This window comes from Sphaerodactylus townsendi, linkage group LG06, assembly GCF_021028975.2.
Source record: "Sphaerodactylus townsendi isolate TG3544 linkage group LG06, MPM_Stown_v2.3, whole genome shotgun sequence".
Lineage (NCBI taxonomy): Eukaryota > Metazoa > Chordata > Lepidosauria > Squamata > Sphaerodactylidae > Sphaerodactylus > Sphaerodactylus townsendi.
In genome coordinates, this window is record NC_059430.1 from 25,111,197 (window position 1) to 25,127,518 (window position 16,322).

The 16,322-nt window shown below is 43.5% G+C and overlaps 1 protein-coding gene and 1 long non-coding RNA gene across 2 annotated transcripts in view; both read right to left on the bottom strand.

The window, feature by feature from the left end:
* Positions 1-1,937: 1,937 nt before the first annotated feature.
* LOC125435961 lies at positions 1,938-4,193 on the bottom strand. Its single transcript, XR_007244948.1, has 2 exons — positions 2,316-4,193; positions 1,938-2,129 (listed from the first exon to the last, which is right to left on the bottom strand). It is a non-coding gene; the product is annotated as an uncharacterized LOC125435961 (long non-coding RNA).
* Positions 4,194-5,219: 1,026 nt separating this feature from the next.
* The window catches only part of B4GALNT3 (beta-1,4-N-acetyl-galactosaminyltransferase 3), a 403,403-nt gene continuing 392,300 nt past the window's right edge, over positions 5,220-16,322 (bottom strand). Inside the window, exons 15-20 of the mRNA XM_048501513.1 lie at positions 15,029-15,324; positions 13,301-13,454; positions 12,139-12,211; positions 11,334-11,487; positions 8,008-8,134; positions 5,220-5,948 (exon numbers count right to left, since the gene is read on the bottom strand). Of these exons, the coding sequence (XP_048357470.1) occupies positions 5,843-5,948; positions 8,008-8,134; positions 11,334-11,487; positions 12,139-12,211; positions 13,301-13,454; positions 15,029-15,324 (910 nt within the window). The 3' untranslated portion in view covers positions 5,220-5,842. The remainder of the gene's footprint in view (positions 5,949-8,007; positions 8,135-11,333; positions 11,488-12,138; positions 12,212-13,300; positions 13,455-15,028; positions 15,325-16,322) is intronic.

Here is a 16,322-nt window from a genome sequence, read left to right on the forward strand (position 1 = left end):
CAATCAACTTTAAATAAGTTAAGGCAGGGGTGTCCAACTCTGCTGCTTCAGCAGGGGCTGATACAGTGGTGGGATCCAAAAATTTTAGTAACAGGTTCCCATGGTGGTGAGATTCAAACTGCGCTTAAAGCACCAAAGGGCTGGCTGGGCATGACGGGCCGTGGCCAGGGCATCTTGGGGCTGCAGTATCTCTTGGCTACAGCAGACGCAGCCGCCGCCCCATGGAACAATGCATCTGAGGCTTGCGGCTGCCACGCGACGGCTGGTGCACTCCTGCTAGACTGCTTCAAGTTCTGTGTCTCACGAGAGGGAGGGAATTCAAGGCAAAAAAACAAATGCACCACCAATTAGTAAACCCTCGCACACACAAATAATTAGTAACCTACTCTCGGGAACCTGTGAGAACCTGCTGGATCCCACCTCTGGGCTGATAGGAATTGCAGTCCATGAACATCTGAAGAGCTGGAGTTGGACACCTCTGAGTTAACGTATGATACGAACAACATGTTTTTCCTCTCAGAAAAAACCCAGTAAATATCCGGACTTCTTTACTACTGTTACCAGCTTCATAAGACTGCTCCAATCTTTTAACCCTTTCACTCTTAAAACCTTATTAAGAGACTGCTTCTTAGTGTTACTAGCACATTTTTAGCCAGCGGCCTATTATTTGTTTCCATTATTACTGCCAAATTAACAGTTATTTAATGTTAAATGGTGACCTTCAGCTTTTTGAGCTCTCTGATTTTATACTACATTGAATGTGCCACTGGCGTTACTACATACATGCTTTTTAATTACACAGCCTGGATATTTTTCTTCTGATAAGAAGTTCAACCGAGCTGAGCACTAATTAGATTGCTGCACTTACCATCTGGATTGCATTATCTAAACGGCACTTTCAATAGAGATGGGGGTCAAGGAAACGCCGCCCTTCAGCAAACTCCCAGACTTGTGACTCACAGAAAATGTGCAAAGATGGATCAGTTGTGTGTTGGAAATGATTGGAACTGTTTTGCACAGGCTAATAAATGTTTAATTCTTGATCTTGATTCTGAACCTTCGGTCCCTTTAAATCCGATTCCTAAAACGCCATTAACACTGCTTGATTCTAACACCTGCGCAGATTCCTCTGTGAGTGCTGGCAAGCCTTCAGCTAGTGAACTACTGACTCAACAGCCAGATCAAGCCATTCCTCGGGAGAGTCCTCCTACAAACTTACCCTTGTGCCACGATCTTCTTTCTCAATAGGCTGTGCTAATTGCCAAGACATTTGGGTTGTTATCAAGGAATATTGTTATTTTGTCTAGTAAACCAGATGATTTTTCTAAACTCATCAACAACTGAAAACTCATGATACTACAAAAGATGCATACGTTCTTAAAAACGCTCTCTACGGTAATTTTCAACATATTACAGCTCTATCTCTTCAGAGAATGCAAGTGGCCATTTTCATTAGAAATGGCAAGTTAAATTACAATAGATGGACTAGTTATAACACAATTAGGAATTCACTTAGCAGTAAACTGCAGTATAAAGGACACTGACCTTATATATGGCTCCCTCCGGTAAAGAACTACAGCAGAGTTTTGCTCTCATTTAAATCACCCAGGTCTCCAAAACAACTACTGATGTTGAAAGACAGCTTATGTGCTTGGTATAATATAATCATAGCCAAAGCTTTTAAGGAGAATAAGGTTAAAACTCTCATTGATTTCTTGGACAAAAATAAATACAACGGACCTCCTGCAGTATCTACTAAAAGGGGCAAGACCTCTCTAATTGACCCTAATACTAAGAAACAACTTGTAAATATCATCGAAGACTGGAGGTATCTCCATAGCATTCTGTATGAGCTGGCAGAAGTTACACAGCATAAATCCAAATCGACAAAAATTTACATGGTCCAGCTATGGAAGAAGACATGTCTAAAGGGAATATTTTGCAAACTGGCATCCATTTAATATGCAATTCAGATAAATCGATAACAATTTTAAAAATGAACTGAATTACTTTTCCTTCATGGGATGTGAAATATTGAAGGACACGGTAAAAAATTCTTACCTAAACTTGCCTTCTGAGCAACAGGATATGATAATGAGACTGGACCAACAAGAACAGGGGTCTGCAACCTGTGGCTCTCCAGATGTTTATGGACTACAGTGCCCATCAGCCCCTGCCAGTATAGCCAATTGGCAGGGGCTGCTGGGCACTGTAGTCCATGAACATCTGGAGAGCCGCAGGTTGCAGACCCTTGAACCAGAAGAAGCCCTTTGCCAGTCTCATGGGCGTAAGGAAGACTTCAACACAGCCTCAACTAATAAGGATGCTTCAAACAAACAACCTCCCCAAGTATCGAACCCTGGATTTTCATCTATGGGTACAAGCGGTACAACTTCGATGCTTAGAAACTGGTGTTCCGGCAATAAAAACAGGAATCCATCTTAGGCTGCTCTTACACTATAAAAGATTAACAGGTCTGTCTCAAGAACATCTAGCCAGGCACCGTTTAGGTTATGGAAATCAAACTAATATGTGAGAACAACAATTACGTACACTATTAAACCTCTGTGAGATATCCTCCCTAGATTGTATCAAGGACTGGGAAGTTAGTAAAATATGAGAACAACTATTGAAAAAGGACGCCCTTGTGGATGAAGAAAGTCCTGCAACTTCAAATTTTGCTCCCCGGTTTTCCAGGGTAAAGAAACACAAATGTCTGGCCCCCGATCTTAACAATCTCACAAATGCAAACCTAAGAAAGGCTTTTACTAGCCTTAGATTTCAATGCTTTCCCTCTGACTCTTTAAATGGAAGATAAGCAAATAAGCCAATCGCCCAATGTATTTGTTTGTGGGTTCCATTCAGATGGAGGATGCCCTACATTATGTAATATCTTGCCCTCTATACCTCAATATCAGAAATGGATATTTTACAAACAAATTAGAGAAACTGAAAACTAGCAAGGAAAATAAATTGTTTTCTTAAAATCATTCAGGAAGTGGTCTCTTTTATGTTCTTATCAATTAAGCTCAGAAAGAAGCAAGCCGTAATCATAAGATGCTGTTCTAACGTTGTTATGATTTTAATTTTGTCTTATGCTGTATAAGTATTGGTTTTAATCTCTCATGTAATTCCTATGTGTAATTTCTGACATTGTTTGTATGGCCTATGACTAACAAGTGATGGTGATGATGCTACTGCTACCATTTTGAACTTCTGCTCAAAATGAACAGCTTATGTCTGTCTTAAATGGGAAAAAACATGCAGACTCTTGGAGCCTATTTTACCCATTATCTGCGTCCTTGAGCTATAGCTCTTCCACATGAGATATTTGCATAGCAATGAAGGCAAGTTATATAAAACCTGAGGTCTTTGCTAACATTTACACAACTTGCCCAAGCTTGTGATGGTTCTGGGAGTGACGTTGATTACCAACTACCACCACCACCACTGGGTAAGGAAACAAGGCAACAGGCTTGGTTCTAAATGGCATAACTTGAATCTACCATCCTCCAGTGCCTGTCCTATACAAAGACATAAACATGGACTCTCTCAAACACACATGGTGTCCAAGTTCACCCCTGTGAGTTAGGAAGAACTGGGCCTGCCCTATTTCCCGCAGTGATTGTTAGCCCTGTGAAAAGACTTGGATAACAAAAGTGCTGAAAAGTCAGCAGCCATTCCTGGATAAAGGCAAACCAGCATGTAGGATTTTTCTACTTTTTCAACTTGAGGATTTTGTGAACTTTATAGTTTTTCAACTTTTCAACCTGTGAACATCAAAACTTGCTCCTAGCATTAAAACAAAATGCCAAATGAAGGAATAGGCAAAAACTTAGCTGTGTTTAAGCTTGATGCTCTTTAAAGAGCCTGATGGTAGATATTTTAGTGTATTGTTTATGCTACAAAAACTGGCGAAGCAACGGCCAGTTCTTCAAAAATAAAAAGTTTTAGAATAAAAAAATGCCACTTTCTATTGTGATTTGGCTTGTGTATGTATACATCTGCATGAGTCTCTTCATCTAAAACAGACTCACCATGAATGGTCCTTCTCCCAAAACTTTCTGTATCAGAAAACGAACCTTGCCACAAAATCCTACCTACAGTTACTATCCATTTCTATCAGAGGCGTAGCTGGGCTAAACTGCGCCAGTGTGCATTCTAATTTTCCGTCCCCCATGGCCCCCCCACGGTGCCCCCCTCACTGCCCCACGGCACCCCCACTTCCCCCCTTCCCACACTTACCTTAGTTCCTTTCCTTTTTCAGAACTTTTTCAGGCTGCAACAGGCCTGTTCTCAGTAAAAACGGCCTGATGGGAACTATACTTCCCAGGAGACCTTGTGAGCCCCAACTTTAGTTCCTCAGGCAGTTTTTACTGCGAACAGGCCTTTTGCAGCCTGAAAACATTCTGAAAAAGGAAATGAACTAAGGTAAATGTGAGAAGGGGAGTGGGGGGACACCCGGGGGGGGGCAAGGAAAGGGGGAGGGGCCTGGGGCAATTTTCCGCGCACCCCAGGCATGCGCCCAGAGCACAGCGCACCCCCCCATCCCCTTGCAGCTTCGTGACTGATTTCTATACAGATGTCCCAATGGTTTGTTTCCTGCAGTCGCACGTCACACAAAATGACATGCCCAAAGCTTACATCAAGTAGCACAAAGGAAGGCGTATTCCATGGCCTTCCCACAATTCCATGTAGACAGCAGCTCTTTTTTTACACCAGAATATAACAGCACAATCATAACTTATTAAATAAATTTCCCAACTGCTATACTCTGTACCAGAATAGGTAGTCTCATAATGAACGAATGAACGACTCTCTGTTCAATCAACTGTTTCAGCATATGAAATAAATAAAATATCTCCATTTTTCTGTGTTCCCCAAGTCACATTTCATATCATTGTCAGGATCAACAAAGTTTTTTTCCTATGGTCTTTGTGCAGTTTTGACCCCGCTGGATGCTAGTTCATTCAAATGAGTTGTTGATTACCCAAGAAAGATGCAGGCAATCACAAGGCACCTTCAATTCCACATTAAGGCCCAAGGGTTTGGTGGTTGTTTTTTTGGCTACACCTGAGTAGAGCATCATTTGCTTTGACTGAGAAGAACTCATTAGCTCCTCAATGTGTCCCAGTTGGGCTGGTGCATGACTGTTCAGAAACAAGCTGCATGAGAGAATTTGGTCCAAAGGAATGATGAATTCCAGAAGGTTTCTTTTCAAGTATCTCAAAAAATAAAAGAAGCTGCATCAATTATATAAATAATTTGTACCAGATAGAACTAGGAAACATTCCTCTTATTAACACACAGTGAAAGTTCTTCTGAATCCATCAACTGGATCTCTGAAACCATTCGGGTGGCAGAAAATCTACCCTCCAATGATCTGGTGCCCTCCAGAACACTGATCCCCGACCAACAACATTATGGTTTTGGAAATTCTCCTAAGCCTCTTGAAATCATTACTTTTGCACCACTGGTTTTCCTTTTTTTTTTTTTCAAAGACATAAAACACGAAAAGACCATTAAAGAGTCCTTTAGGTGAGGACAAAGGTCTGTGTTGCAGATCCATTTCTTTTGAGAACTGGTGATAAGAAAATGCATTGCTCAGTTTCAAAAGCCACTCTCTGGGTTGTACGTGCTACAATTAGGCTCACATTCTTCTGCTCCTCCCCACTCCTTTCTAGAGAAGAACTCTCCATTTCATTGCTTTGTCCTTCTTCCATGACCCATAGGCATGTGTAAACAACTGAACTCGTAGGGTGATTTCTGCTGGGGAGGGGAGAACATACACTTGGGTGATATGTCTGGATAAAGTGCATGCTGAGGTTCAGGAGTACAAATGTCACTTCTTCAACTGACGCCGGTTCCACATTCCCCGCTTGGAGTGAAAGTGGTGGAAGAAGTTCCTGAGGGAGAGGCGTTCCACCTCCAGGCCAGCTTGAAAGATTCTGAGAGAGGAGAGGGAGATTTTAACAGACGGCTTAGAACCTATTCCTGTTCTTAAGACATTTCAAGGTTGATCAATCTCTTATTTATTTCAATTTGATGTCCTGCCCCCCACCGGCCAAAGCTGGGCTCAGGGCAGCTAACACACATGTTTAAATCACAATAATAAAATCAATAAATTATATAAGTTAAATAATCGCAGTTAAAACATGCTCATAAACATATTGCCCATATAATCTATACCAGAACCTCAAGAGGGGAATATAATCATGTTGGCCAAATATACATCAGATGACTTTAGTTGAAGGCTTGGTGGAACACTTTGGTTTTACACACTCTCTGGAACTGATTAATGTCCCGGAGACCTCTAATGTCCGCTGACAGTGCATTCCACCATGTGGGACCCAGGGCCGAGAAAGCCCTGGTTCTGGTGGAAGCCAGTGATATATTTTCGGGGGCCAGGGATCATTAAGAGATTGCTGATGGAGGACCAAAGAGTCTTCCACGGGCAGTACAGGGAGATGTGGTCCCAGACCGCCTTAAAGGTTAATACCAAAATCTCACATATGCGATTTCTCTTATCATGGTGTTGTGATAAAAGGGAAATGCTGCTTGTGTGAATATGTTGTTTTATTGTCTTTTGGGGGTACCATAACACGGTCACCAAAGACTTAAACCAAAAAACACCAAAGTGTATTCTAGTAGAGTCTTTAACAATTGTCAAGGGTATGAAAGTAGTGTTCACCCCACTGAGATAGGCGGATTTAATGAAATCCAAGACAATATTTATTCTTTTCAAACTAAGAGTAATGATGAAACAACAAAAAGGCTTTCCGAGACAGATACGTAAAACTTCCTGCATTCCTTTCCCACATGTTCTTTTTCACTCTCCCCTCCAGAAGTCCAAGGTTACTTGAACTACCCCCAAAACAACTCCAACTATTTCCCCCTCGCTGCCAGAATTAGCCAAACAGCTTTCACTTTTGAAGCCGGCAGGCCTTCTAATCATCATTAAACAAAGCCCACCGATTTTTAATCAACAACAACTAGGATAATGTGTCATTACCAAATAATCTCTTCTGCTTCTTGCCTGATTACACCACACAAACACACCCTCTCACCCACAAATATGCCATACAAACCTAATATTTTACAGTATATATCTGTGGGAATCTTTCAACATTTGTGTGATTAACCCTGCGATCCAGATGGATGTGTTTGGGCAGAGGCAGAAGGGAGTGCTGCGCCACCTCCAAAGGGGTGGTGATGAAGGAAGGGAAAACAAAAACCTCTCCTGGTGGTCAAACTGGTCCATAGGTCAAATAAGTTTATGCCAATTGCAGGTCCTGGGGCTGGCGTTCCTGAGCTGGAATGCCAATGGGAACCGAATAACATTGGCTCCACCCCGGGAATGTCCTGGCCTGCCCCCCTCATGCTGGCATCCAAATAGATGTTGGTGCTGCTTCACAGCAGTCTAGATTTCAACTTTTGCTGCCATAGAGCTGAAGGGCAGCTGGGCACCTCTGCCCCCTTTGCTGGTAGGGGTTCCCTTGCACCAGTAGAGGGGGCAAATGCGTCGGCATGGCCCTCCATCACTCCCTGTGAACATTCCCACCACCACCACCCCCGCCCCATCTGGATTAGAGTTGCCCGGATCAGAATAGTTGGTCCTGTTTATATGCTGGTGAACCCTTAAACGTTATGGCAGTACTATGGGATGGACCCATGGGAAAATTACCTTGAAGACACTGTTGTAGAGTTTTTAAAAGTACCTAAGTGACCACTCAAACATAAGCACAGTGGCTGCAATGCTATGCATTTGTAGATGAAGTCAAAGGTCAGTAATGAGATAGCAAGTAAAACTACGTGAATAAAATACTGAAGATTCTTTGCGTGTTTGTAAGAGGTCTGTTTTTAAAAAACCCTTGGGAGGTACCAGTCCTAAATGTGAAGCCCTTGACAGTACAAACAAGCCCTCTCTTCTTATTGGTCCTTTTGGGTTTACTTGGAGCTGAACTGCTGAGCCTGGTCATAGAGACAGCTTTATACAAACACGCTTACCTGTCCAGGAGTTCCCAGTCCTCTCCTCCCCATCGTTCCCCGAACTCTTTGGTGTTCATGCCTCCAATACGAACCAGATCAGACTTGTATATACCTAAGAGACCAAAGCCATTCACCTCCCAGTAGCCTGTGGAGACAAATCCCCAAAGCACCAACTGTGACTGGGTTCATTTTGACTAACAAGTGATGCTTTAATTGTTTATAGCGATTTTAGTACTAATAAGTAAAAACCAAATAAACTATCTCGTCTTAGAAAAATCCTCAGACTGCTTCTCTTCCTAGCTAGTCTTACAGGAGCCCTGTTCTCAATGAGGCAAAAAATCTGTGTCTGTACAGTAACCACTACTCTCTACAGCTGTGAGCTCCTATGACAATGTTTCTTTACACAACAAAATAAAATTATCTCCATAGGAAAATAAACCCTAACAACTCAAAGAAAAAAAAACCTCAGCCTAGCTTTCTCCCTGACATTGGTATTCTGAGGAATTTATATATATAAATTCCCTGACATTGGTATTCTGTGTGAGGAATTTATATATATACAGATAGACACTTAAAGTCATGTGAATAGTACAGGCTAGACCAGTGATGGCGAACCTTTTCGAGGCCAAGTGCCTAACTGCAACCCAAAACCCACTTATTTATCGCAAAGTGCCAACATGGCAATTTAACCTGAATATTAAGTTTAGAAAAAACGGTTGGCTCCGAGGCGCGCGTTACTCAGGAGTAAGCTTGGTGGTAGTCGATGGCTTTGCTTTGAAGCAACCGTGTAACTCTTCCAATGGGTGAAACACGACCCTAGGAGGGTTTACTCAGAAGCAAGCCCCATTGCCAGCAATCAAGCTTACTCCCAAGAAAAGGATCATGCTTTAGTTCTTCGCCCTATAACAGTGGGGTTTAACAGCGCTTAACAGGGTTACCTACACTGCTTCCCCAAAACTAAGGCTGATTCCGCATGGGCCAAAAACAGCAGTGTGAAAATGGTGTGAAAATGGTGTAAAAGGGTTTAAAATGGTGTAAAAGGGTTTACACCATTTTCACACCGTTTTCACACTGCTGTTTTTGGCCCATGCAGAATCAGCCTAGGTCTTAGGTTTAATGCTAATAATCGAGCCCAGCGGCCCAGGACAGCCTAGATGTGGGGGGCACTCTGTGCGTGCCCACAGAGAGGGCTCTGAGTGCCACCTCTGGCACCCGTGCCATAGGTTCGCCACCACTGGGCTAGACACTAGTTGACCACCTCAGGGCAAACTAGGCTAAAATGAATGAGACTTTATGAGCTGTTATTCATGAGTGACTGATAGCACATCACTTGCCAGACAAAAAATTGGGCCCTAAAACAATGCAGATATGTGTCATACTGAGGTTTGGAATTTTACATAGATGGTTATGAAATCCTATCATAGCTCACAGTGGCTTCTTGCTATATGCGTAAAATGTGATTCCAAGCACGCCGGCTGAGAACTAAATTCCATTGGTAGCATTAGGATGTATTTCTTAGCCACTATGTTTGTGATGGGAGTGAAAAATCACTTTTTGTTGAAGTCAGACTCTACAATATCAATATTCACCCTCCACCCTGGGCTGTATGAAGGGCCTGTTTATTTACGTCAATATTTATACTATGCTTTTCTCCCCAACAGGGACTCAAAGTGACTTACAACATAATTTTCCTCTCCTCCAATTTATCCTCACAACAACCCTGTGAGGTAAGTTAGGATGAGAGAGTGACTGGCTCTGGGTCACCAAGTGAACTTTCAAGGCAGAGGGAGGATTTGAACCAAAGGCCTCCCAGTTTGCTCTAACCACTACACCATACTGACTCTCCCTTATTAGCTCTTAATTCCACTGCTACTAGCTACAGTGGTCAAACCACTTAATATGTCTTGTCTAAATTTTGATAGGGATGCCATGGGCCAGAAAATAAATTGTGATGGGATCACATCTGGCATGCAGACCACTCTGATCCATTCCTGGTATATAGCATGAATGCAAATTATGCAACCTAGCAGTACCGTAGCGCCTGTGGGGATGTGGCGAGGGCATTCCGGGACAGGGCGGGGGCGCATGCTCACCCCGGGCGCAGTTCCCCCTTGCTCTGCCCTTGAAACCTAGTCAAGGCCTTAGCAAGAGAAATCACATTTTGGTTTGTGGTTTGCCATGTTTTAATCTGCTCTGTGATTGTGAAGCTTTTACTGTTCTGTACTAGAGATGAATGGGAGGGCTGCTGTATATAATGGTTAGTCCCACAAAGGAGTAGGGAGATCCAGGTAGAAATCCCAACTCTGTGATGAAGCTCCCTGGGCCAGTCACAGCCATTCAGATTTCTCTAGTTCACAGGGTTGTGGTGTGACAATAAAATAGAGAGGGACAAGGAAGTTGGTTGCTCTGATTTTCTCAGAAGGAAGGCAGTACAAAAACACGGCAGATATGACAGTGTGGATCATCAGCAAAAACAAATATGTAGCTAGCTAGCCCAACCCTGCAGAACATAGCAGTCTTTAAAAACAAGAGAAGTTCATGAGATCTGCTATACCAAATATCTTCCTTTCTCCCTAGAATCACAGGAGCATCGAGTTGGAAGAGACCACAAGGCCATCAAGTCCAGCCCCCTGCCATGAAGGAATGCACAAAGAATCCCTAACAGATGGCCATCCAGCCTCTGTTAAAAAACCCCAAAGAAGGAAACTCCATCACACTCTGAAGCAGTGTATTCCACTGCTGAACAGCCCTTATTGTCAGGAAGTTTTTCCTAATGTTTAGATGGAATCTGTTTTCCTGTTCATGGCAATTATGTCACTCCTTAACCTTCTTTTCTCCAGACTAAACATACCTAGCTCCCTCTCCTCGTAGGGCATGGAATCCAGACCTTTTACCATTTGGCCACCCTCCTCTGAACTCGTTTCAGCTTGTCAATATCCATCTTGAGCTACAACGCCCAAAACTGGGCACAGTATTCCAGGCGAGGTCTGACCAATACAGAATAGAGTGGTACTATTATGTCTTTCAGTCTAGACACTATACTCCTGTTGATGCAGCCCACAATGGCATAGGCTTTCTTGGCTACTGAGTCACACTGCTGACTCATGTTCAGTCTGTGGTCTCCTAAGACTCCCAGATCCCTTTGACATGTACTGTTGTCAAGCCAGGTGTCTGACACAAGAAACTGCAATTTCAATAGCATCCACAATACTGAGCAAAGGACTGCATTCTGTCTATTCACTCGTTGTTGTGGCCCTGCAAAATTCCACAGCCCAGTGCTTGGGTAACATTGACAGCGAGAGAAAAAACAAAGCCCAGAGAAAACCGCTTCCGTGTCTCCTTACCATCAGGCCACTGTGGGGACGCACCACACTGCAGCCTCATAACCATGGGTGCAAAGGCCATTTTCCCCTCCACACAGTGTTTCCGAATTGAATCAATGATCCCAGCCGGGAAATGGATGTGGAGGTCGCACAGGAAAATGATGCCATGTGGATCCTGTAAGCAGAGACACAGATCTGTCAGATTTTTATACTCACAGCCAATCATATCGAAGGGAAGCCAGAGTGCAAGCATAAGAGGATGGAACAGCAATAACCTGTCATTTTGGACTCCGCTGTTTAGCCTGAGAGGAGTTGACATAGAATAATAAAATGCACGGACTTGATGTACAATGCTCCAACTACTCTAAGATTGGATTATCTAAAGGGAAGAAATGCCTGGTAGATGGCTGCCCAAATTTTCCTTGAACGCTTGCAAGAAAAGATATTCCATTATCTCTGCAGGCAACTCCTTCCATGAGTAAATCGCTTGCGTAAATTAGGAATGTAACTTAATGGTTTTATCTAAATTTCCTTGTATGTCTTTAAATCCATTACCTTTTATCTACTTGAAACTAGTTTGCCTATTCATGTCCCTGACCCCAATATCCATCTAAAAACCTGAGAAGAGCTAGCACATTCCTCCCTCCCGCCCTCCATGTTTCCTCAGAAAGAATAAATCACATGATAAAAGCGAACATAAATACATATTTTCCTCAGCATGAAAAAGGCAATTTGAAGAGGATTTTCAGCACTTTACAAAATGAAAAAATCCCCTCAAAAGAACATATGGTTCTATCTTGAGACCCTCGACCTCATCTTCACTCACCTTCACTAGATCTATTCCGGCTTGCAGGCCTGCAGAGCGCTCAAAATTCCCTGATAGTCGCAAATACTGGTACCTGGGAAGGAATATGAAAAGTATTTTGTTTTTGTTTTTTACTCATAAAAACAAACCTTTTGCTCAAAGCTCCATAGCCTGGAATCTGGCTACTCTTGTGATCCACTGAACTGACATAGTCAAGTGCATATCACAACCAAAGTGGCTGAAACCCAGTATGATCCTGTACTGTGAGGGCCGGATTCTGTACTAGTATTGGTGGTAACTCTGATTGGAGATAAGTCATTCTCAATCCAATCCTAGACAGAATTATATCTTTCTAAAGCCCATTCAGTGTACTTAGAAGAATGTACCTGTTTCCAGGACTGAACTACAAATCTTAGCCTTCTGCTTGCAAGATGAGGAATAGCAATGCTTAACCTTCCCAATTTAACGATTGTAAAGCAAGCTGTAAATTTAAAGTGTGTTATAGAGTAGCATGCTACATAGCTGGACTGCACAGTCTACCTAGTTGGATTTAAACAAACCTTGCAAGCACAAGGATGTTATTTTGCATGTACAGAACCAAGAAACATTTATCTCCTGTACAGTGTAATAAATATCTTGTGTCAACACAGACCTGGACATTGTTGCTGTGGTTATCATGCATTCCCTTTCCCTACCTTTTCCCTTCTCTACAGCAAATTCCCCCTTTACTGGGTCCAGCTCAATTATATCTAAGGCAATATTAATGCTAGCTATGGGTCCTGATTACAGGATGCAAAAGCAAGCTTAAACCAATCTAGGTGGAGTGGAACCTCTAGGTAGCTTTAACCACTATTAAATGCCTCTGCATATGGAACAGCTAACAGTTCAACCGCTAGCAGAAGTGTAGCAAGGGAGGGAAAGTGCCCGGTGCTCCGGTGCGTCCTCCGCCCCGCCCCTGCCACACCCCCACAGGGGTGCGCGCCTGGTGCATCGCGCCCCACCCCCTGGAGCTACGCCTCTGACCACTAGAGAGAATTTGCATTCCAGAAGTGAGAAAGAAAAGAAGCAGGTGACCATGCAGCCTGCTTGAGATTGCTTAATCGATATGGAATGTTTTATCTGCCCCAGTCCTATGCGTGCTCTGTGGCCCGTGTGGCTCTTCGCTGAGGAAACACATCCTCACCTGCGCAAGGTGGACTTTTTCAGGGCCTTTTCCACATCCATGTCATCACTGTTGTAGTCTGTGATGATGACATTGAAGTGTGGGTCCTTGGTCACCCTGAACAGCTCTTCCATGTCTGAAATGAACTGCAGTACCCAACGTGCCTGGTTTTTCACTGTTTGAAAGCAGGAGTGAAGGGAAGAAGAGAATCAGAGAAAAATCCATTTTTAAAATAGTCCATTTTTAAAATAAAAGATGTTCACTACTGATTCCTGCACAAATCTGGGGAGAGCTACAGCTCTGTGGCAAAGGATGTATAAGATTCTGAGTTTCTTCAGCCCAGAGCTAGATAGACAGTCACTGATGTTCAGTACAAGCTAGGTCATTATATTATTTTATAAGAACTTAAATACTTGGTTTGCATCATGTTATTTCCCAAAATGCTACAGGATGTCTGTGATGCAAATATAACTACACAACCACAGTTGTGAGAAGGAGAAGCTAACAGGAATATGAAATACTTTTCTCAGAGAAAAGCGGAGATATTCTTCAAGGCTGTGCTCTAGTTTTTCGTTGTGGCTGGCTCTGCCTCCTGAAGTAGCCATTTTGTTGCTGTGCCCACCATGCCTTGTCAGAATTCCAAATATACCTGCAGGCTTAAAAAGGCCATAGATCCTCATACCACAACGGTTCAGTTCTAGCACAAGAGGAAAAGGAGTGCAGCACAAAACAAAACTTCAGTCTGATGCTGAACAATGGAACCTACGACATTCCGAACACATTTTGAAAACAATCTTTCCCAGGTATTGTCAAAGGCTTTCATGGCTGTAATCACTGGGGTGCTGTGTGGAGTTTCCGGGCTGTATGGCCGTGTTCTAGCAGCATTCTCTCCTGACGTTTCGCCTGCATCTGTGGCTGGCATCTTCAGATGCTGCTAGAACACAGCCATACAGCCTGGAAACCACACAGCACCCCAATCTTTCCCAGGGCAAAAGGATCTTGAGTCATCTTATTCGATTAGCAAGAAATAAAAGAACTTTAATCACTGAAGAAGATAATTTCAGAACACAGTGGGAACACCGTAGTTTGAGGTCTTGGCAACCTCCTTTTTCTGATTTGTCATTTTAGCATCAAAAGCGTTTATTTTGTCCTAATAACATTCGGGAGACATGACACAGTATAGCAAGCATCTGGTTTCTGTAATTTGGAAGAACAATAAACGTTTTCTGTTGCAGCCTTGACATCCTTCTTATTAAATAGCCCTTCTGCAGATCTGTGTGAGAGGGTAGCCAGTTTCCGGCAGGGCGCTACAAACCTTCGTGCTCTTAGGAATAAGTGCAGATTTTAGGCACTGTAAAATCTATAACATATGCATTTGTATTATTCTGTTTTGTATTCTGTTTTATATTATTTTTTCAATGTCAATCAATTGTGTCTCCTTTTAATTATTATACTGGATAAAAGTATGGTTGGACTAGCTGGCCTGTACAGCCAACTCTATGATTCTATGTTGACGGATAACCAGTGCAGTTGGACTAAGATGCTAGGCATAAAAATGAAGAGTTCTGTAAGGTAAAAGGATTCACCCAAACTCACCCCTGCCGTGGTAATGACCTTTCAACTCCTCAGAATTCCACCAGAACCAATCCAGTGGACCGTTGGCAAAGGGCCAAACCCCATTTTTCTCCTGCTGTAATTTGTACACAATCTGAATACTCAGCCCACCAGAGTTATTGCTTTCTCCCTTACCTGGCACAATGAAGTGGACCATGGCACGGTGGTTCCAGGAAAAGCCCAACGGCCAGCAAAGGAGTGGTTCTGCTGGGACTGCCATCAGATGGCGCCGGCGTCCCCATGCCAGGTCCCTCATTATCCTCTCCTCCTCCAAGTTGCTGATCCCTTGCCATTCCCGGGCAAAGATGTATTCTGAGAAACGGACGAGGCGTCCACCCCGCTCCAACAGCTCCAGCTCCAGCAGGTAGCGGCTGCCCCGCAGGTGGTCCTGACGCTTCTCCACGTTCACAATGCGCCGCAGTTGGAATCGCCTGCAGAGGACGGCATCATGTTTGACCATCAGGACTTTGGCTTGTGTCCAGCTTACTGCTGCATCAACCAGCCTGAGGTTGCAAGCCTCTACTTCATAAGATTCCTATTTATGTATTTATTTATATTCCACCTTTCTTCCCAAAGCGGCTCTCCTCCTTCCCTCAGTTTTTTCCCACAACAACCCTGTGAGATAGGTTAGGCCAGGGGTCTGCAACCTGCGGCTCTCCAGATGTTCATGGACTACAAATCCCATCAGCCCCTGCCAGGATGGCCAATTGGCCTAACCTATCTCACAGGATTGTTGTGGGAAAAAAATTGAGGGAAGGAAGAGAGCCACTTTGGGAGGAAAGGTGGAATATAAATAAATACATAAATAGGCCATGCTGACAGGGGCTGATGGAAATTGTAGTCCATGAACATCTGGAGAGCCGCAGGTTGCAGACCCATGGGTTAGGCTGACGGCCACCCAGTGGCCTTCCATGGCATGAGTGGGGATTTGAACCTGGGTCTCCCAGATACTAATCCACAGAGCTCAGGGAACCTGCTTCCAGAGCTCAGGACCACCCTATCAGCCTCTCAGCATGGCCAATTGGCCATGCTGGTAGGGGCTGATGGGAATTGTAGTTCCTGAACATCTGGAGAGCCGCAGGTTCCCTACCCCTGCAATAGACTTATCCATTACACCACACTGGCTCTCTCTCTGCATTATGCTGATTTCCTTTCTGTTGCATGGTGGGAACAGAGGAACGTGCAAGAAAAGCATCAGCTTGATATGCATAATCCTTGCATAATAAGCAGGAGAATTATGTCCTGCCGCTAACCCACCTACAATGGCATTCACAAAGCGGATGCAGCTTTTGGTGCCAACTTCAAAGGATCTTGGAACAGAATCTCATCATCCTGTAAAACTATTTCTTTTCTTGCCACTGATAGCTTGAAGGTTCAGTCAAATGCTTCCAAAACTTGAACAGGAACAATAAACTCCCCCAAAAGTTTT